The sequence below is a fragment of the Oryza glaberrima genome, chromosome 12 (genome assembly GCF_000147395.1).
Source record: "Oryza glaberrima chromosome 12, OglaRS2, whole genome shotgun sequence".
Lineage (NCBI taxonomy): Eukaryota > Viridiplantae > Streptophyta > Magnoliopsida > Poales > Poaceae > Oryza > Oryza glaberrima.
The window spans coordinates 22,101,889-22,123,237 of NC_068337.1; the positions used below are offsets into that span (position 1 = coordinate 22,101,889).

Genomic DNA, 21,349 nt, shown 5'->3' on the forward strand with positions numbered 1-21,349 from the left:
AATTCCGTTTTCGTATCCGGGGTTTCCGATTCTGAAAAATGTATGAAAACGAAAACGATAAAGGTGGTTTTTGTCCGTTTCCGTACGGTTTTCACCCCTCTTGCTAGATTCCTAATTGTGATTTGGTGGCACAAAGGAGCACTAATAATTAAACAGGACATCCATGTTAAAAATTAAAACCTCCAATCCAGAAAAGACCACCACAAAGTGTGTTATGGACCAATGCTAGGACATGAACATTATCTTGAAAAAAGGTAGAACAGGTAAAGATTTCAAGGAATACATCAAAAAAAGAGAAATAAAGATGTCCAGAGCAGGAGAAACAATGTGATAATGCTTCTTCAGATGAAAGTTTTTGAAGGCACAAAAATTTCATTTTTCAGGTGACAATATTACTCACACTGAGACTATACAGCATTGTGTTTACACAAAAGAAAAAAACAAATGATAATTGAAAGAAAAAAAATTCAAATCCAACTGGCCATTCTACTTCTAAAAGACATAAACATGTTGAACTGATTAGAGTAAAGTGCCAGATTAAATTGCACAATTACCACTATTTGAGTCCAGGAACCTCAGCTGCATAGCGAATTGGTCAGGTAAATAACCTAAGAGTAATAAATAATAGGTGATTATGAACTCCAAAAGTAATACCAAAATATCCTCTTCTTTTTGCCTTTCTTGAAATAGTCAGAATTCAGAACAAACTAAAGCAAATATAATTCACACCCAAACTGGCCAGGAAGCAACATCATATCTAGTTAATATCGGTTCTTAACTTGAAGGTTCATCACATTAATAGTCTGTTGTAGGCGATTGGAAAGAGAGAGAACATTTAGTACCCTCTGATGAGTTTGGATGGTTAAGCTATTTGCAAGCATGGTGTTTCTAATACAAAAGCACTACTATTACAAAACTCCCGCACAAAGAGCACACAATGATCAGCTGCAGTCCCCTTTTTCAAATCATATGGACGATCATTGTAAGCTTTTCTTGTTTTTCATCAGCTGGAAGAGGCAGCTAACATGTACTTTTTCCATTCCTCCCTACTGTTTTCCACCCTTCATCCGGCTCCTGCTCGATCGGTGGTGGTTGTTGTGAAGCTTCAGCTCATTCGCCTTACCAGCTTTTCTTCCATACATTTTGCTGCATTGATGAGGAGGATCCAACATCTTCCATTGTAGGCTGTTTATCCTGCACAGGTAGTTTGCTGTGTCGTGGGATATTCACCCACATCTAACACAAAAACTATTACACAGTTACAAAGACTGCAACATCAAGATAAATGAGACAAGATGTAAATATTACCTGTTTTTATAGGATGGCACATAGTACAGCATGGAGTCTGACTTTGTGATAATCTATTAGTAGCAACAAATAAGGATTAGAATTAAAGTATTATGTAAAAGAAGCTCACAAAAAGTTCAGTATACTTAGGGTGCGTTCGTTCCTGGGGATTGGGTGAGAAAGCCCATCGTATTCCGCGCGCACGCTTCCCAAACTACTAAACGGTGCATTTTTTGTAAAAATTTTCTATAGGAAAGTTGCTTTAAAAAATCATATTAATCTATTTTTAAATTTAAAATAGTTAATACTCAATTAATCATGTGCTAATGGCTCACCTCGTTTTACGTATCTTCCCAATCTTCTCAATCTCCTTCTCCTCAAACTCACCCTTACTCCTCTGTGATGTCCACCTTATTTAGAATAAAGCACCAGATAATTTCGGGAAGCAAATCACCCAGATAAGCAGGTGTCATCAATTCTATTGTATTATCTGGAAAATTTTCCTTCCAAGGTACCGATGTTTTGTCCTGAAAAGTACAAATAGCACTGTGATACCTATAAAATGTTGAGAATGAACTGAAGGAGGTGAGTAGAGGGTGAGAGAGCAAGCAGAACAGAGGATTGATTTTTTTTTGAAGCTATATCTTTTATTCGAAGCATATGGCATATATTTATAGTAAACTAACAAGAAAAGAGCAACTAAACTACTACTGATACTTAGTGGATAAGCAAACAAAAGCAATAAGACAAGGATATGATTATATTAAGCATAATAAAAACAATTCACAATTAAATAAAACTGAAGCAAGTTAGATACTTACAAATCTGTGTTGAGGAGCATGTATAGGAGCATCACGGCTCAACCTAAATCCATTGAACGCCTTAAACTCGAAGTTCACTGAATTCTCAATGAAGTAAGGCTCTCCATCATCCTTTGCTTTTTTGATGATTTTATCAAAGACAGGAATTGTAGAAAGATTTGGCATTCGAGATGTATCCCATGTGATATGATTGATCTTATCTATCAAAGTGGCTCTTTGTTTTGGAGGTAGGCTATCAAATTTTTGCTTCAATCTCACTATCAGCACCCCTCTCATGTATGAATCCATAAAGCATAGGTTCAATTCAATTATAACTTTCTGCAAATGTGGTACGCATGGTAGATCTATTTTCGATATAAACTTCATAAAATATTCAAAGTACGGTGGGTATTCTGAGACAAGATTTGTTCCAATTGTTCTGAAGAAATCCTTTAATGTCTTTGCCAGAAAAGATAAATTTTCTTGCAGAAAATGCGTTGTGAGGTTCCCTTTTGCTGGTGTGCTAACCTTGACATGACCATTGATAACCTTGAAATGAGAGAGTTCACATTTGGGCTCCCAGCAATGTCGCTCCTTGAATGCCTTTGTAAAACATAAGACCCATGTTCTCAAAAGAATACTGCTTCTAGGTGTCAACTCTGGGAAGAATCTTCCATCATACAAGGCGGTTTTTTTCACAAGACTATTCTTGTGCTTGTGTAAATATTCCTCCAGTGATGTATCAGCACCCCCCAGAATTCTACTGCGAACATTCACAGTACTTTTTGTACACCATATGATAGTAAGCTGCGGTTTAACCTGAGCCTCTTCCCTCTGTATACAAAATAGATATTTCTACTGCTGATTCCAGTTCTCTTTTGATATAACATCAGCATGTATTCAACGTCTTTCTTGACGTCAACCTGTAGTGACAAATTTGCACTACCATTGCCTATGAAAATCTGCACACCAAGTCCAGATTCAAGGGAAATAGTCTTTCTCGCAGGATCAGAACCAATCTTCTGAGGTTCAACTCGATCAGGTGTTCTTGCAGGTAGAGGCTCAACTACATCAAGCTTTCTTGTAGATACAGGCTCAATTGAAGTGTACAATTGGCTACCATTGTCAGTGGAAGCACTATCCTGCTGGCTCTCTGCATTGCTCTCGCTGCAAGTATGACCGTGCTGACTGTCTGTGTTACGAGGGGAGTCCTCGGTGATATTAGTGGTAAGTGGAGACATCGGGAACTGATGATCTGACACTGATTCTGGGAGCTCATCATGATCAAAGGAGAATGGTACTAGCAAGGGTACATACTTCGGTCGCAAGACCGGTGGAAGGAGGACCTTGTGTGTTGCAGGACTGCTTCCTACAGGGACTACACACATTCTGCAGATACCAGGAAGGAAGCGCATGAAATCACTGAGCTTAGGATAACCAAGTGTGCTATGATCAAGCTCCATTCTGCAAATTGCTCTGAAATCACCCTTCAGGGAGCTCAATGGGTACCTATCTCCAAGTCGTTCAGTAGCATCTGCAAGAAATCCTGGCAGCCACTTCCTGAATATAAAGAACCAAGATGGAAGACACTTCTCTGGCAAGGGCCTCCGCTTCCTAATGTAATGTTCCTCCTTTAGCTCACCACCCAACAGATGATGAGTTACCTTTGGAACCTCCTGGTTGTGGTGCCTGAATGAAGAAGTTTTCTGGATTTCTGCAGGCAAGGATCCTCTAGCAACAGCATCCTTTACCTCCACTCTCTTCCCAAGCATGTACACATGATGAGTTTCCTTTGCACTTATCACATCCTCTTCTCTTTTGAACTTTACAAAACCGAATCCTCTGGATTGCACCCGATCACCCATCCTTATCCCAATGACTACTGCTTCCTCCACAGGTCCAAATTCAGCAGTGAAGAACTCAGTGAGGTACTCTGCCAGGAAGAACAAAACAAGGCAAGTGTTAAAACTTCGAAACACATTAGTTCTAACTTTATTAAGTACAAGTAGTTCAGGATTCTGAAGTTTACCAGCGCCCACAGAAGGTGGGAGGCCCCCAACAAAAATTTTCCGAGTGTAGTCGTGCTTCAGCCAATGATTAGGCTAAAAGAAAATCTTATAAGAGGCAGACCATGTGAAGAAAAAGGGAATTGGTTAATATAGGCAGAGCATGTTTGTTTACCCGAGGCACAAACTTGGAACCTTGCTTGGGAGCGCAATGGCTCTTACTCTTGCCCCCCTGGGCAGAACCATTACTAGACCGGAAATCCCGATGGCTTGCTGATGTTTTAAGCCCAGTTAAGCTGCCACATTATCAAAATAAATATATTATTAGTTTGAAACATAGGGTGAGAAGCAATGCTTCTAGTATTCAAAAGAATGGAAGATCTGATATTAATCATGCACCATTCACCAGACAAACCTTTCATTTAAATCATTGCTGTCATAATCAACAAAATTGTCATCTAGAAATTCCTTGCTCATCACACTTTTTTCCGGATGTGAGCTACGGTTCCCTACAAACAGAATATATTTCCGTTGAAAAGGTATTTGCTGCGTATTGATCATTATGCAGTAAAACCAACAGGAAACCAATCTTCAAATCTTTTTCATTGAATCGAACACTGCTAATTGTATGCACTACTACAAACATTTTTGTGATTTCAGTTGATAAATATCTTTAAATGTCAGAAAATATCTTACATGGAGCCACATTTGCAGAGGTAAGAATGAAACGCAAATCTTGGGACGTTGCCACATCTATTGGTCTTTGCTTTCTGTTCAATGTCAAAGGATCACAGGATGGTAAGTGCATCAAGCCATCAAACAGAAGCAATATTCTTCTTAAATCCAAATATTACCCACCTTAGGTTCTGTACTTTGGTGCTAGCCCCAGAACGCAGGAGAAGCTTTACACAGTCCAAATAACCATTCTTCACTGCTAAGAACAATGGGGTTTCTTTGGTCTTGGAAGGTGTATCAACGCAATCTTGAGCGTGAAGCAGAAGTGACTTACAGAGCAAACAAACATACTATCAATTAGTTATAAGCTCAAAAAATGCCATCGTGTGAGTAGAAGCAACAAAAGGCTACCTGAAGAGCTTTATAATTTCCCTTAGCTGCAGCACTGTGTACTGGTGTAAGACCAAGTTTGTTCCCCTGGAAAACTCTGGCACCATTCTTCAGCAGGAGCCACACAATCCTGCACAAATACATAAGACAACTAAGTAAAGAGAATGCAAAGAGCAGTAAGAACTAGTATGTTGTATTTTAAGTTTTTAACAGTTGATAGAACAAAATTCTGATAGCATACCTTGGCTCCTGTGTGCTTGAGCTACCACTAAGGCACCAGTGAAGTGCTGTGTTTCCTTCAGGATCGGCTTCATTGACATCAACATCCCCCATCAGGAGCATCTTTGTGACATTTACATCTCCAACCTTTTTGCCGGGTCGGCGGAAGGACGCCGACCAAATTTCATTAAGATGAAAGAAGAGTTACCAGTATTACACGACATTAGACTGTCGAGCCGGGGAAGAACCCCGAATAAAAGAAGAAAAATTAAGAAAACTGAGAAAGACTATTTACAAGCACCAAAGAGCTTAAGGCTACTCCTCGCAAGAGAAAAGGCCGGCTGCTCTCCAGATCAGGACTTCCTCCTTAATGTCTGCAACTAAGCGATCAGCCACAACCGATTTATTCTCAAAAACCCTGGCATTCCTTTCTTTCCAAACTCTCCAGCAAACCAGCATGAAAAGTGAATCAAAAGCAGTCCTGAACCTCATCTGAAAACAGCGGCGGGCACAATGCCACCAATCTGCCAGTTCCATGCCAAGCTGAGCAGGGAGAGGAAAAGTGACATTCACCCAAGCCTTCAATTTCTGCCACACTCTGTTAGTGAAAGGGCATTTGACGAGCAAGTGATTGCAGTCCTCCGGCGCCGATTGACATAGCAGACAAGTGGGATCATGTGGCCAACCTCTTTTGCTGAGGTTGTCGGCCGTGAGGCAACGCCCCTTCACCGCCAACCAGAGGAAGAACCTCACTCTTGCCGGCGCTTTGGTCTTCCAAATCAGCTCCCCGTGGGGGCATTTGATTGAGGTGGAGAAGAGAAACTCATAAGCCGAAGAAGCCGAAAAGACCCCGTTAGCTGAGAACCGCCATAAAACCGAATCTGCCTCACCACTCTGAAGCGAGACGAGCTGCAGCTCGTCCCAAAGCGCCAGGTAATCGACAAGAGCTCTATTAGAGAGAGACCCCTGCAAATCCCTCACCCATCTGTTGTTTAGCAGGCCTTGTGCAACGGTGATCTTCGTGCGACCCACAAAGGAGAAAAGAATAGGCCAGTTGTTTGCAATGCTTCCTCCACGGGGCAGCCAATTACCTCTCCAAAAATCAGTGCGATTGCCATCTCCAACAATGTGCTGTGCCACTGAATTGAAGATGTCGCGAACATCCTTATCAGATTTCCACCGCACCATTGTCCAAGGTCTGTCTTCTTGCTCTAGTCTGTTGAATTCCCATTTCAACCTTAAAGCCTTTCCGAAGCGATCGATGTCCCTGATGCCCAGGCCGCCACACTCAACCGGCCTGCAGACCACTCGCCAAGCAACGAGGCAGTGACCCCCACTAACTTCTTCTTGCCCTTTCCATAGAAAACCCCTGCAGCGGCGTTCAATATCTTTAATGGCCCACTTTGGGAGCTGCATGACCGAAGAAGATGGACAGGAATGGCCATCAAAACTGATTTGATCAAACAAAGACGACCATCCGGAGAGAGAAACTTCGGTTTCCAACCGGCCACCTTCTTGGACATGCGATCGAAAAGGGGTTGTAGCTCGGTTTTCGTTGGTTTCCTCACAGAAAGCGGTATTTTATACAGGTTTGGGCCCCTGAATTGTCAGGTAATAACCCTACATCCTGTTGGCCGAAGCCGGTATTTTATATAGGTTCGGCCCCCTGAATTGTCAGGTAATTACATCTCCAACCTACAGGAGAGGTCAGTCAGAAGAAAGTCTTATGGTGTATACAGTTGTAACACTAAAAACTTCACCTTGTTATGCATTGCACATTTTAAGCATCTTGCATGGACCATAATTGGAGAAAAATTAGTTTTGAAATTGGGCAGGGCATGAAAATGACTCAAAAGCTCAGCTTACATGGTATTAGTTGTAACTCATCAGTATGCATACCATATAAAGTGTCAAGCAAGGAAATTCTGAAATAGCTCTGTGAACTGTCAACAAGAACAGCAGTATGAACAGAGGTACCTTGGCAGCTTTAAGCAGAGGGGGCAGGCTTCTCTTGTCAATGTTGCGATCTCTCCATAACGCTGCCCCAAATTGGTTAAGTAGCTGAATCTCACTGAGCAGGGCCTTTCTCCTCTCATTGCTGTCCCGGGCTGGAGCATCCCCAATGGACAGAGCCTCATCCACAATAGAGTAGTAGATTGATTTCTTTGTCCTGACGCCCTCTATTACTACACTGACTGGTGCCGATATCTTCTCTTCAGCCACCAGAAGCAGCATTGCCAACACAGTAACACGACCCTCCATGGTTTTCTCTGCCAGGAGCCTCACTACATTCAGATCCTACACATGGAACAAGGTGGCATTTCTGTGTGAGAAGATGTATGGACGAGCTATGATGAGACAGCGAATGAACATTGGTAGTAACCATACAGACCTTTTCCTGCAGAGAAGACAGAAGATCCTCAATGGAGTTGTCCAGTGACCATTTAACTTGAGCTCTGGATAAGAACATCAGTCAGTACAGGGAAACAGCCATTGCAGGGAGAGAATTTGAGAAGTGAGCTCAGTGATCACCATCACAAGCAATGGACGACACTAGCTAGCGTGCATACCTTCTGCTCAAGAGAGCGATCTCGAGCGCGAGAAGAGGCCGGCCATCGACCAGCTTGAGGTCGGTGCGCGCGTTCTTGGAGAGCAGCAGCTCGATGCACCTGGCCGAGTGCGCCTCGGCGGCCACCTGGAGCGGCGTCCGCGTGAGCTGGTCCCTGGCGTCCACGGGTGACGCGGTGATACCGTGACCGCCCTCGAGGAGGAGCCTGGCGCACTGCACGGCGTCGTGCTTGCAGGCGAGGTGGAGCAGCCTCGTGGACATCTCCTGGTCCAGCATCCGCGACGCGTCGGAGCCCTCCTTCCTGAAGCTTCCCACCGCCGCGAGCAGCAGCGCGGTGTCGTCCAACGCGACGGCGCGGGACACGGCGGTCTCCTTCCCCGCCGCCGCCGCCTTGTCCTCGCGCGCTGCTGCCTTGGCGCGATCCATGCTCCCGGTCGTCTCTTCACTCGCGTCCTGCCAAAATCAAACCACAAACACTTGAAACACAGATGAACACAACGAACACATAAATAAATTTCGCTCAAGTTTACATCAACCGAAAACCCATAGCCTCACATAAACGAAATCAAGAAACAAAATATCATCTCTGTACAGAAAGAAACCCACGAAACTCGAGCCATCGCCGCACTGTACGCTAAACATTTTCAAACAAAAGCAGCAAGCGGAAGAACCAGGAGATGGGACTGAAACTGCAGACAGATTCACAAAAATGGAATTCCACGAATCCATCAGTCGCCTCTGCTTTTAAGCAGGCACGACAAGGAAAATTTCGCACGGCGGCTGAAATTGGTCGAATCGTGGCACCACAAATAGGTGGAATACACACGAACGTAAATCATCGAAAAGCCCAAATCTCCACCAATAAAACAGGAAAATAAGGCATGAAGCCATCAACGAACAGAACCTAAAACCCTAGAACTGGTCAATCCAGAAGCGCCGAGACACTATACGACGCATATTAGCAGTACGCATGGATGACTTGCATCGGACAAATCCGAACGGAGATTCTGAAAAAGGAAAAGAAAATAATCAAGCATTCCCCTACTTTGCACGGGGAATGATTAAAATCCTCAAAAATCCTTGTCAAATGAGGCAAATCAATCCAAAATCCAGAAATCAAATGAAAGCACCGCAAGGTAGTTACAAATTTTCCCAAACCCACACAAAACGCAAAAAGCACAAGCGAAAAAAAACCGCATCATCGCAATATACATAACGGCATATTTAATCCACGAGAACTCCAGGCAAATGGAAGCCAGCGAGAACCCGGCGCTTGTCAAACCCCAACATCTCACGACGAAACCACCGGAAACAGAGCACCATTTCCTCCCCCTCTCGTCGCTTCGGCGAGCAACAGAGGCGACGTACGCCATGCTCGCGACGAGAGCTTCGAGGAAACGAAACGCGCAAAAAGAGGGGGCCCAAAACCACACGGATCCCGGCGAAAATCCTCGAAAAAACGAGAAACCCAACCAAAACACACGAATCTGAGAAACAAGGCAACCAAAACCCCCCAAACCGAATCAACATCAAAACGATCTCCTCGATCGCTGGACGCTGCGCGCCTCACCTCTCACATCCGCGCTTCTCCCCCGAACCGCACCCAGCAGTACTGCACCAACCTCCTCCTCCTCCCCCTCCCCCTCTCCAATCTCAAATGCTCCTCCTCTCGTCCTCCACCAACACACCACGGGAAGAAGGAGACAAATCAAACCAAAGCGAAGTACTCGTTGTCTGCTCTCTCTGTGTTCGTGTGTCTGATCTGCTGCTGCGACTACCCCCACTCCTGCCGCTGCACTCTCCTCGAGAGAGGAGGAGAGACCGAGCGAGAGGGAAAAAGTTTTGCAGCTTTGGTCTTTTGCCGTTTCGGGCTAGCTCAGGCCGCAGCGATCATGGCTGACCCCATGGACAAAAACCACCACCAGGTTTGAAATCCCGCACGCCACGTGGCCCCTGATGAATCACTGCCAGGTGGGGGCCAACCTTCCTCCCCCTCCTTCTCCTCGGCTGTGTCACCTGCCAGGTGGGGCCAGCGAATCTTTTCCTCCTCCTCGGGTTTGTCTCGTTATTGGCGCTGCGCGTGTCAGAGGCAGAGGGGACAGCGCGCTGCCGCGGCGGAGATTATTTTCTTTGCGTACGAGGGGTGGTTTGGGTTATGTGGCTGACATGTGGGGTCGGATGGTGGGGTTGGAGGTGTGGGGCCTCGCTGTCAGTCGGCTTGGGTGATGAATTTGGGCGTGGGGATGGTGGGTCCCACGCGTATCGTTCTTGGGAGATGTGAACGTGAGGACTGAGGAGGAGGTTGGGAACTTGGGAAGCGACTATACATGGAGGAGCACGAACCGATGCATCCCCTATTCGTCATTTACTGCAAGATATGGTTAGTGCTTGGAAGATATGGTTAGTATGATTATTAGTTAAAGTTATCGAGTTTAACTTTTTAAGAAGAGGTATCCTATAATTTGGGATGGAGAAAGTATGACCCTACAACTTATAAAATTATGTTAAACTAAGTCTTATGAGTATGGATCGATGGTTGGTTTCGCTAACGTGGTATCCTCATCAGGAAAAAAAATAAAACAAAACATATAGGGCCATGTAGCCACCTCTCCTCTCTTATAAAACAAAACACCGATGGAAGTTGCGGTGCGAGAGATTGCTACGTACTGGTTCGAGAACCAGCGAGCGAGTAGAATCATCTCTCGAACACCCATGAAAGCTTGCGGTGTGGGAGATTGCTACGTACTGGTTCGAGAACCAGCGAGTGAGTATAATCATCTCTCAAACACCAATGGAGATTGCGGTGTGGGAGAATCGCGACATCAAACGTCGACAGTGGCGCGCCAGGTAGGAGACTAGCCGTGCTTATCCCTGAAGTCAATATCCGGCGTCTTGTCTTGGCGTATGTTGGCTTGTATGTTGATCTTGTGTCTTGATCTATTGTTCTTGTCTTCTATAGTGGGTGTTGATTGAGGTGGTTGTGTCTCCTCTCCTCCTAGGGGTCCTTGTATTTATACCTATAAGTGTCCCCTTATCCAAGTAGAACTAGGGAAACCAATATGGATACAATCCGAGTTGTCCTTGTCATTTCCATGTAGAACTCTAATTGTCTTTCCTTACCCGGAACTCCTCCTATATCCGCAGGTTGTTTCCGTACAGGACATGGTATGTGGTGGGTCCTGCCGAGATTTAGTCAACTACTATTAGGTATGTGGTATCCATAATCTGACACTGTCTATAACATGTGGGTCCTCATATGTCTATGACATACGGGTCCAGTGACAAATTCTTTATCACCACTTGTAAAAGTGGTAGTTAATTATCCTTGTTTTAGTCACAATAGCCATTTGCCTTATAGTGTTGTCCAAAACTCAGTTGTCGATTTACAGTGCATGAATGATGTTACTTGAAACTTGTTTTATTTTGAATTATTCAACGCGGTCGATTATACGATTTTTTACTGTGCGGGTGCTCGGCCCAGCATTTTTGTAGGTGGAACTCTTGTCCCATTCCAGAGGGTTTTTTTTCTGTGCGGGAGATCGCCTGCAAAAGGGTGGCGAGGACGGCATGGCACTTGTAGGTGGCCCCCTTGCCGCTCTCTGGGAGGGTGATTTTATGCCCTCAGGGTATAAAACCCCTTGTACCTCTCCGATTTTACATTATATTCACTCAAAATTCAAAAGGAGGGAAGGGCGAGAGAGAGCAAAAGGGAAGCGGCGAAGCCCTGCCGGTTTGCTGACTCCAAGCCGCCCTCCTAGCCCTTTTATAGGCGGGCACCTAGAGCCAAAAACCACCCACTGGGAGGGTGGCAATGGGACCGCCTGCAAATTTTCGGTGCTCTCGGTGGCCGGCCGTTAGGCGAGGACTAATGGTCGTTTGCCACGTCGATAAAATCGTCGGGGCGATGGGCTACTAGTTCTATATAAATTTTTCGAATAGAAAATTATTTTTAAAAATATTTTAATAAATATAAAATTAAAAATAAAGAAAATCTGCATTCGCGCATGTGGTAGAAGGCAACAAAGTCAATGTGGCCTAATGGGCAAGCCGATGGCCACAGTTGCAGGCCGAACTGGGTAGCCCAATATGAATAGGGTATGCAGGAGGGAAGATGGATGTGTGCCGTTGGATGAACTGGTCGGCAGGGATGAAACCAAGTGCAGCGACACCGTAACTTTCCACCCCCCAAAGTCAGGAGGGGATCCGTTTCGTTCCTTCCCGTTCCCGAGGAAATATCCCCATTCAGTTCCCCTTTCCCTTGTTCCAATCCCACTCCAGCCGGCGGCGAGACATCTGGGAGTGGGAGGTAAAACCCTAGCTAGATCCGATCCGAACCGAACACCGAACTGTGGCGCGGCGACATGGAAGAAGGCCGGGGATCGCCGGAGCCGGCGGGGGCGGCGGACTGGATTGTCCTCGACCCGTACGTCCGCTGCAGCTGGCGGAGGAGGCACAAGTACGAGGAGGAGGACATCACGGCGTCCAAGGTCGGCCGGACCTGCACCGGCTTCCCCGTCCGCGCCTCCCTCCGCGTCGCCGACCCGCCCGCCGTCTCCCGCCTCTACCTCCACTGCCCTCCCCAGTGGCCGGCCGACCTCCCCGAGGTCCGCTACCCCGACGTCATCGCCGCCCACCGCGGCTGCATCCTCTTCGTCGCCGCCGTCCCCTTCGAGGAACCCGGGTTCAACGTCGATGGGCACTACCCCCTCGACTACTTCATCTACTCCGCCTCCCCCTCCTCGCAGCCGTTGCTCACGCGGCTGCCGCCTTGCTTCGTCGGCGGCTTCACCGACCCGGAGGAGGACGAGTTGTACCAGCCGTACCACCAGCAGCGGCAGCGCTACATGTGCAGCCGAGACGTCGGCCTCCTGTGCCGCGACGGCGACGGCGAGGACGGCCGGTCGCTCTTCACTGTGGCGCACCTCACATCCAGTGGGAGCAAGGAGGTGGAGCTCTGTGTTGTGCAATCAGGGGAAGCGGAGGAGTGGAGCATCACTCCCCTGCGTGTCCGTCGCGCCATGAGCAAGCTCGGCCTCAACCTCGGCGAGTGGAGGACCGACGCCGTGCTCCCCCTCCACGACCGCTTCCTGTGCTGGGTCGACTACTACCACGGCATCCTGCTCATCGACGTCCTCAACCCTGGGGACGAGCCACATCAATTCAGCTTCATCCCGCTCCCCAAACCGGTGAGAGATGGCAGCACCCGCTTGTTCAGCCAGTCCTACTGCGCCGACCCAGTTCGCTGTGTTTGTGTTAGAGGTAGTAGTGACAGTGGCTTCTTCATCAAGCTGGTCTGCGTCACCATTGCCGCCACCGCAGACAAGGATGTATACCCTCCTGCTTTCACCATCACGGCATGGACTCTGGTCAGCATCGACCAAAAGACCTGGGAACTGGATTTTACAATGGAAGCCGCCGAGTTCTGGGATCTTTGTGCTAATTCCGTAGGCCACACCTGTGCTCTTCCGCGTGCTGTGCCGACTTTTTCTCACCTGAGCTTGGTTGATCCAGGTGTCGTTTCCTTCCTGCTCATGGAAAAGATCGATGATGAGTTCCTGTTTTGGATCGTTGAGTTGGACATGACAAATAAGGTGCTGCGGTCACTGCCCACCCTCTACATCCAGGTGGAAGAAGAAGAAGAAGATGATGAAATAAAGAAAGTGCAAGAGGTACAAGGACCCTCCCGTTGCAAGGCCTATAAGAGAGTCTTTCACGGCGAATACTTCTTCCCCAGCCACTTCACCTCGTATCTGAGAAAGAATCCCATCCAAAGGTTCGATATGTGTCCCTTCTGTTTGGTTATATTCTTTAGGTTAGCACTGGCTACTTTGTGTTTGTTTTCCAACATGAAGGGAACACGTTGGTTAAATGGCTAGCAAATTGGCTGTATTGAAACATAGCATATCTTTATGAGCTAAATGACTAACTAATAGTACTTCGACGATTGCTTTGCTGTGTCGAGACATGAACATATTTGTCTGAACGCCATGCTATTTTCCTGTTAACGATGATTCAAGCAGTAACTAACTTGGTGTTATCCTTTTGTACTCTTCTATAATACGTTGTCATTGCCTCTTCAGTAAATTGCATTACATTCTCTATTTTCTGTGCAGTTCAACTAGTAGAGCTTGTCATTTCGTGAACGTTGTACTGATTTGCCAGCACATGACCTTAATAAATTTGGTCCTAAGTTAGTCTTGGTACCAATTACCAATTATAAACATCACAGCTTGATATAAAAGAAAATGATGATTGCAGTGTCAAAAACTACAGCTCAGTCTGATGACCGTTTGGTCTGCTGAAAAGCAAAATTTAATACTGGGCATTAAGACAGCCAACTGAACAAGTTCACACTTTATTTGACTAGTGTGTCTTATGTACATATGCTTCTTTTATCACAATCTGGAGCTAGTTGCATTAATCATCTTGTGTTTTTGCTGCTTTACCATTTATTTTGGTGTAGTCGGCTACGGAGTCAAATGATGCAGAAGGCAAAGCAAGAGAGCGTAATGCAAAAGAAACAAGTGAATGTAATGCAAGAGATTCCAGGTAAGCACAATTGAACAAGTTATCAGCATTTGGTTCTTTTCATCTGGTGTTTGATGAATTTTTGTGCTAAAAATTCATAGAAGAAATAATAAATTATTGGGCATTTAATTTTATATGAGAATATTTTTTGTAGCATAATTTTACTGAATATATACGAGACGTGACTATATGACATGTGGGTCCAGAAATTTTAAATATCACGGTGTCCGAATATATTCGATATTGGACTCGTTTTGTTGTATAATTTGAATAGAAAGTGATGGTTCAAATGGATTTTAAATCCGATATACGATTCAAAAGATTGGAACTATTAAAAAAAAGAAATAAGCAAGTGCTATCGTTACTACGTGAGCATGCATGGTCATTGGCTGTGGCGATTAAACATATGGGGCCCATTGTCATTAGACATGTTAATCACATAATTATCTTCAGACTGCAGTACACGTCGACGGATGGTGAGTCAGGTATCATAACAAAGGGGTTGACTTTTGCCCCCTTTTACTCATGTATGGACATGGTGATAATATATTATGACCAGGTTTCGGCGAAACAAAGCCGTCGACGTGTACTGCAGTCTAGAGATAATTATGTGATTAACACGTCTAATAACAGTGGGCCCCATATGTTTAATCGCCACAGCAAATGACCATGCATGCTCACATAGTAACGATAGCACTTACTTATTTCTTTTGTTTTAATAGTTCCAATCTTTTGAATCGTATATCGGATTTAAAATCCATTTGAACCATCACTTTCTATTCAAATTATACAACAAAACGAGTCCAATATCGAATATATTCGGACACCGTGATATTTAAAATTCATCAAACAAATGCCCCCCACCGAGTGTAGTTTGTACGCGAAGCAGGACAGACTTCACTCGGTGAAATACTCAGTAGTATATTGTTACAAAGGATTAATCCATCTCCGTGTGGTACATGGCTTGATTCACAAGCTGGCTGCCAATCGGCAAATGACGTGCATGATCTGATATATATTGAAGCCGAGTTCATGTATCATACGGGCTCATGGCCGTATGTCCTATATATATAAATAAAGTCTGTACAGCCTCTTAATCGAGTAATTAAAACAGAGCTCATGTTAGATCGTTAAAATCTTCGATCAGAGCTACTGCAAATTAACGGAGATCGACTGGGGGAAGCAGTCGATCGAATTTCTTTGCTACTGTTCAAGACAAGAAAATGCAGAAGGCTAGTGATCGTGCCGATCATACCAGCGTGTGCAACCCCACTTATACTTGGCAGGAGATCCCAGATGACCCAACATTGCCTGGCCATGATAGTGATGAAGGTATCAAGGAAACTTCCCAGCAAGAGAGGGGCCTTGGCATGCAAAAATCTCACGGCGAAAAGATCATAATAAGAAAAAGGGACAGAAGTTAGGTTCTGAATCGTTAAACTCTTCCGTGAATTGATCCATCTTATATGTGCCTCTTTTTTTTTAAAAGGGGAACCCCTATGTTGAGGCGCCCTCAATCTACACATTATACAGTGGACTAGCCAAGAAGATATTGGCGAGATGTTTCTTTGGTGTGATGACTTCAAATTTTTCTATCACATTGACCAGCAAAATATCTCACCCGAAGATGTAATGGCAATCGGGACAGCGAAGAAGTGGATGTGTTTGTCTAAAGTAGCCTCTTGTTTGAACATCAAACAGGGCCACCGACTTATTTTTTCATGTGGATCATCACAGCTTCCTCACAAGGAAACATAACATATCTATCATACCGCAACATATGTTGATTTTTCCGGCGGAGGATCAAACACGCCGTGTGATATTATCTGCACCATGCCCCCAACTCAACCTACTAGTAAGCTTCTTGATGACGACCAGATGGAGTTTCTTGACAAGGCAGTGGGCCCCGAAGCCACTAGTAAGCATTGTAATGGGGATAATTCTGTCATGCGGGCAGGAGAAACCACTCTGCAAGGTACAACTGGTTTCTTTCATTTTATACTTCTCTGTCCACTCAGTTTTCCTTTTTTTTTATGTAATCAATTTCACACACTACCCTTCTTCTCATGTGCTCCAGCTAGGATTCAACAATTGTTCAGTGAATCCAAGAAGTTGTCTATCAATGTTGAGCATATAATCGCCCAAGTTTCACAAGCGGTGAACATGAACTGTGGCGCAGAGGAAAACTCCCTGCTCAAAGAATTTGATGGGAACAACCTCGTGACCCTGCCAAAACTTTCAGATGTTGTTTCAGCCCGTGGTCTTAAACATGTCTGGTATGAGATCAAAGCGTTTCAAGAATTACTCAAGCAACGCCCGGTACAGAGAGATATTATACTTAAAGAGATAAGCATCAACCTGGATCTGTGGAGTAACTTCTTCTCGAAGCCACCTCCTGAAATAATTAGGCTAATGGAAGGGTTACGCGTGCTTTAAGGGAGCGCTATCGGAGGAAGCGCCACTGCCAACTACTAATCTTGTTCTCGCACAACAGGACCAGATTAACCAACACGTCGATCTGCTCCGCGCTGCTCAAGACAAGGTGGAATCATCGTGCGTCGCTTTGGAGGCACTGATGAGTCAATATAATGTAGAGCAAGCAGTAGAGGAGGGCAACAAGAGAGAGTGCTCATGACAAGCACGGAAAATTAGAGCAGAGATAGCAGTGTTGCAAGCAAGACTTCAACAAGTGGAAGATGCCCACTCCAGTGCACAACACCGACAAGATGTTGTAACAGAGAACTTGAACTCCCATCTCGAGCGACATCGTCAAGAAAATGAGCGAAAGTATGGCAATGTCTTGGCAGCAGCCTGTAGCCGGGTTGGTTGCTCTTCTTCAATCTGAAAGCGGAAAGTAGTCATCTCCCACCCTCAGCAAAAGTAATGGCAATTTCATAGCCTATTGACCCAAACCACCTTTGAAATATAGCCTTATCCTATCCTCCTTCCTGGGATAAAGGTAAAAAATATGGGGCACATAATTGAATGAAAACTCAGAAAAGACCCCTTTGTTTTCAAGAGATCCTGATGAAACGTGAGCTTATTATCACAAGTTACACGAGGGAGTTGAAGCATTAAGCGAGATCCTGTCATTATTCAGAAATTGAGGACATATTACATCCTCCAGCAGTTTGCCATTCGTTACCTCATAGCTTGGCGACCGGGAGAAAAGCCAACACACAAAAAAAAATCCCATATATTTTTTTCTCTCTCCTCCTTGGAAACAAGACAACTCATTTATTGTTTCCTCGAGTCGAGTCCCTGTTGCTTTGCACATGAACTCTACTCGGCGGGGGGCATCCGTCTCATATGCTAATAATATTTGAAGCCTGAATTTACAAGATGTGTGTGAAGAAGGCCTTTATGACGCGTGGCAAAAAAACACGTGGCAAAAGAAAAGAAGGATGACAACGTCTATGATTTCCGGACGGGAATTATTCCTACTAAGTTTACTGTGGTGTTCTTATTACAGTGATATGATTACTTAATATATGGTTGGATCATACCAATGTCCATGATTTTCGGACGACAATTAATATTAGAAGTTGTACAGTGTAATGTGCTTTCTACAGTGATTTTATTATTTAATTGGGTTACACCCGTGTCCAAGATTTTCGGACGACGATTAATTCCAACAATTCTGCACTGTAACGAATTTTCTACAGTGATCTTATTATTTCATGAACAATTGGATTATGCCAACGTCTATGATTTTCGGACGGCAATTAATCCTATCAAGTTTATACTGGGACGCGTTCTCACAGTGGCCCAGTCAATTACGTACAGTTGCACTGAACCAGCATCTATGATTTTCGGATGATGGTCAGTCAATATTTGGGAGCAGTAAAGCATGCCAGTGCGGTCAATGCAGGACTGTGAAACCCTTCGAGTTTAGATGCCTAGTACCGTAACCATTTTAACCGTCGCGTCTAGCTTGATTAATTTTTTATTGGTTGGCACCGATTTATTTTGGTCGCAATAGAATTTTATAAGATGGCATGATTACTTCGCCATATAATCATCAGTGTGTGGCACGAATTTTTCACTACGTTTTCTTCCTTAAAAAAATTTTTTTTTTGTTCTCACGCCGCGGCATGATTCTTCGCCACAAGGAATTTTATGTCATAGCATGAATCTTCACTATGGTATATTTATCGACATTTGCATTGTTGCATGAATTTCGCTATAATTTCTATAGCGGGGAGGCTGGTCTTTTAAAAGCCAGTAAAAAAATTGAATAAAAAAAATCTATGGCTGAACCAGAATCGTGAAGAATTAGTGGCGTTACTGTTACTGCTACAGTAGTAAAGCCACTAAAAAATCTGAACGTGAGCATCTTTTATGTGAGGAAATGTATATATATAAAGAAAAAAAAAGGAAGAAGCCAGTGCACAAAGACGGTTGGTAACAATGCAACGCTCCTATTAAATTTGAAGGAGTTCACTCCATTGTTCTGGTGCAAATCAAAGTATATAATAACAATAAAGGAGTTCACTCTGTTATATCGGAAACAGATAAAATATCTGAAGAGCTATTGCCTAAAACAAGATTTTGAAACTAGCATCTACTCATCTAATGAGCAGCCTATGAAAAAATCAAATATATTGTAGACATATTGGGACAGACCAAACTCGTCTGGCTTAGTAAAGTCTACAATATTTTGGAGAGACTTTTGGTGTACGCTCGCCTCCCCTAACTGTGCCGCAATCTCAGATCCTCGATCCTTAGCTTGTCGATGTCGCTCAAGATGGGAGTATAAGTTCTCTATTACAACATCTTGGTGGCATTGAGCATGGGAATAATCATCTTCCACCTGTTGAAGTTTTGCTTGCAACATTGCTATCTCTGCTTTTATTTTCTGAGCTTGTCGAGAGCACTCCCTCTTATTGCCTTCTTCTACAGCCCGTTCTACGTTATATTGACTCGTTAGTGCTGCCAAAGCGACGCATGATGACTCCACCTTGTCTTGAGCAGTGCGGAGCATATCAATATGATGGTCAATCTTAGTGGTTGGTAGTGGCGCTTCCTCTGATAGCGCTCCCTTTAGCACACGTAACCCTTCCATTAGCCTAATTATTTCAGGAGGTGGTTTTGAGAAGAAGTTACTCCACAAATCCAGATTGATGCTTATCTCTTTAAGCATAATATCCTTCTGTATCGGGCGTTGTTTGAGTAATTCTTGAAACGCTTTGATCTCAGACCAGACATGTTTAAGACCACGAGCTGAAACATCATCTGAAAGTTTCGGCAGGGTCACCGAGTTGTTCCCATGAAATTCCTTGAACTGGGAGTTTTCCCCTGCACCAGGGTCTACGTTCGGTGCCTTTGGAATTTGTGCGACGATTTGCTCAACATCCATAGATAACTTCTTGGATTCATTGGACAACTCTTCAACTCCAGTCAGTGAAGCTGAAACACATAAGAAGAAAGGGAGTGCATGAAATTGATTATTTATATAAAAAAAAGGAACAAACAGAAATGTCTATAAAATAAAATAAATGAGTTATACCATGATGAGAGGTGCCCCCTTTTACTGTATCAGCACAAGCCTCGGTACGCGTCTCGTCGTCCTCTGGGAGATGCGAATTAACATTGTCCTTCTGAGTAGCACCCGGAAAAATGGGCGAATCTAAACAGAGACTGGTTTCAAGGTTTGCCCCTCCATCCAAAAGAGTGGCTAGATCAGAAAAATCGCCTGTAAGAAGATCTGTGGGCAGAGTGCCTATATCATCATGTGGAATAGCCAACCCTTCACTATAGGGGTCGATATGCGTCATGGCTGACGAGTTGAGTACAGTCTCATTTCGAGGAGGTAACACTAATAACTCCTGTTGTGAGGTTTGGCAGACACATGAGTTGTGACATTGTCTGGGTTGGCAATGCATGTTCTGATTTTCTCGATGTCTTTTCCAGACCGGTCGGGTCCTACCCTCACAATCTCTGTAGGGTTCGCACTCGAGGCAGGTAATGGCGACGTTGTCTTGATCTCGGTTTGAGCGCTCTCCTCCTGGTGCTCAGGAGAGATCGAGACAGACTTGGCTGTTCTTTGCTTAGGTGTGCCCACCCTACCTCCTGAACCTCCTAAAAAAAAAGAAGGGGGACGAAAATAAATCAGAGGAAACAGTAACCAATGACCATTCAGATTGATAACAGAGTATATATTTTTCTTTAAAAAGATTTTGGTAAACTGCATGCCTGATGTTTCTGCCATGGATGCATTTTTCGTAGATGCAGCTTTGGTGGAGTGTTTTGACCGTGAACAGAATAGGCTCGGATGCTTTAGAAAATTGAAAGCTTGAGAGCACCAGTTGATGTAATCAAGTGAACATATGGTGTCCCGGGCGAAAGGTTGAATAAATATTGAGTGACCCCTCAGCCTATGAAAAGCTAGGTGGCGCCGTTGCAAAAGTTGCAACTATTCGTCCCTAGAATTGCCATTCAGGTAACTTGGAAAATCAAGGCTACGTGTCCTGTTAATGGTGATCATAAGGAAATTGGGGACATGCTGGTCATAGTTGAACATGCGAGCGAATCGATGAGGACAGTAAACCAAATTGTCAAAAACTTCTCCTCTCCTATAGGTGACGCCGCCAACAGTGCAGCTGACCAAGAAATCCACGGCTGCCATGGAAATTGCCCTGTGTGCCTTGGGAGAACGGTCATCAAATAACTCGACCTCCTGGTCAGATGTGGGAAAACGGATGCTGGACCGTCCCAAGAAGTCCAGTGAACGTAAAGTCGTTCCAGCATCATTAAAATCCCAAAATAAGCTATGTGCACTCTTAATATCCATAGACTCATAGTCTCTGAAGTCTATAATAAAGGGCGGGTTCATCACCGGGCAAGACAAAGTTGCCGACGTAGGAACCCCTCTC

The 21,349-nt window shown here is 44.6% G+C and overlaps 3 protein-coding genes across 8 annotated transcripts; 1 reads left to right on the forward strand and 2 right to left on the reverse strand.

Annotated features, from left to right (window-relative positions):
* Window positions 1–2,096: 2,096 nt before the first annotated feature.
* Window positions 2,097–2,858, reverse strand: LOC127756400 (uncharacterized; the record flags this gene model as incomplete). Its single annotated transcript, XM_052281740.1, has 1 exon — window positions 2,097–2,858. A coding segment is annotated over one exon (762 nt), but the record flags the coding sequence as incomplete, so codon positions are not given.
* LOC127756775 (uncharacterized) lies at window positions 2,845–8,395 on the reverse strand. The gene is made up of 11 exons (XM_052282147.1): window positions 7,948–8,395; window positions 7,770–7,833; window positions 7,355–7,675; window positions 5,400–5,524; window positions 5,180–5,288; window positions 4,952–5,097; window positions 4,790–4,863; window positions 4,509–4,602; window positions 4,269–4,389; window positions 4,117–4,189; window positions 2,845–4,020 (listed from the first exon to the last, which is right to left on the reverse strand). Exons 1-11 carry the CDS (start codon window positions 8,370–8,372, stop codon window positions 2,861–2,863), a joined length of 2,712 nt encoding a protein of 903 aa, XP_052138107.1. The 5' UTR covers window positions 8,373–8,395; the 3' UTR covers window positions 2,845–2,860.
* A 3,757-nt stretch (window positions 8,396–12,152) lies between these two features.
* On the forward strand, window positions 12,153–18,558 carry LOC127757290 (uncharacterized). Of its 6 annotated transcripts, none has more exons than XR_008013410.1 (4): window positions 12,154–13,719; window positions 14,410–14,495; window positions 15,964–16,449; window positions 16,552–18,558. XR_008013410.1 is itself a non-coding variant. In XM_052282787.1 (3 exons), exons 1-3 carry the CDS (start codon window positions 12,308–12,310, stop codon window positions 15,873–15,875), a joined length of 1,752 nt encoding a protein of 583 aa, XP_052138747.1. In that variant the 5' UTR covers window positions 12,153–12,307; the 3' UTR covers window positions 15,876–15,957. The 6 variants fall into 6 exon arrangements, 4 of the variants coding, with proteins under 4 accessions (XP_052138747.1, XP_052138748.1, XP_052138749.1 ...); XR_008013409.1 differs by having other exon boundaries at window positions 16,083–16,449; window positions 16,552–18,494; XM_052282787.1 differs by lacking the exons at window positions 15,964–16,449; window positions 16,552–18,558 and adding an exon at window positions 15,622–15,957 and having other exon boundaries at window positions 12,153–13,719.
* Window positions 18,559–21,349: the final 2,791 nt, after the last annotated feature.

Excerpts from the sequence above, each read along its gene's own strand:
- LOC127757290 (XM_052282787.1), top strand. The coding sequence starts at position 12,308 with ATGGAAGAAGGCCGGGGATCGCCGGAGCCGGCGGGGGCGGCGGACTGG. Across the intron at positions 13,720-14,409 it reads AGAAAGAATCCCATCCAAAG|TCGGCTACGGAGTCAAATGA; the intron begins GTTCGATATGTG and ends ATTTTGGTGTAG. Across the intron at positions 14,496-15,621 it reads TGTAATGCAAGAGATTCCAG|AGCTACTGCAAATTAACGGA; the intron begins GTAAGCACAATT and ends ATCTTCGATCAG.
- LOC127756775 (XM_052282147.1), bottom strand. The coding sequence starts at position 8,372 with ATGGATCGCGCCAAGGCAGCAGCGCGCGAGGACAAGGCGGCGGCGGCG. Across the intron at positions 7,676-7,769 it reads TGTCTTCTCTGCAGGAAAAG|GATCTGAATGTAGTGAGGCT; the intron begins GTCTGTATGGTT and ends TTCCATGTGTAG. Across the intron at positions 4,190-4,268 it reads GTTCCAAGTTTGTGCCTCGG|CCTAATCATTGGCTGAAGCA; the intron begins GTAAACAAACAT and ends ATTTTCTTTTAG.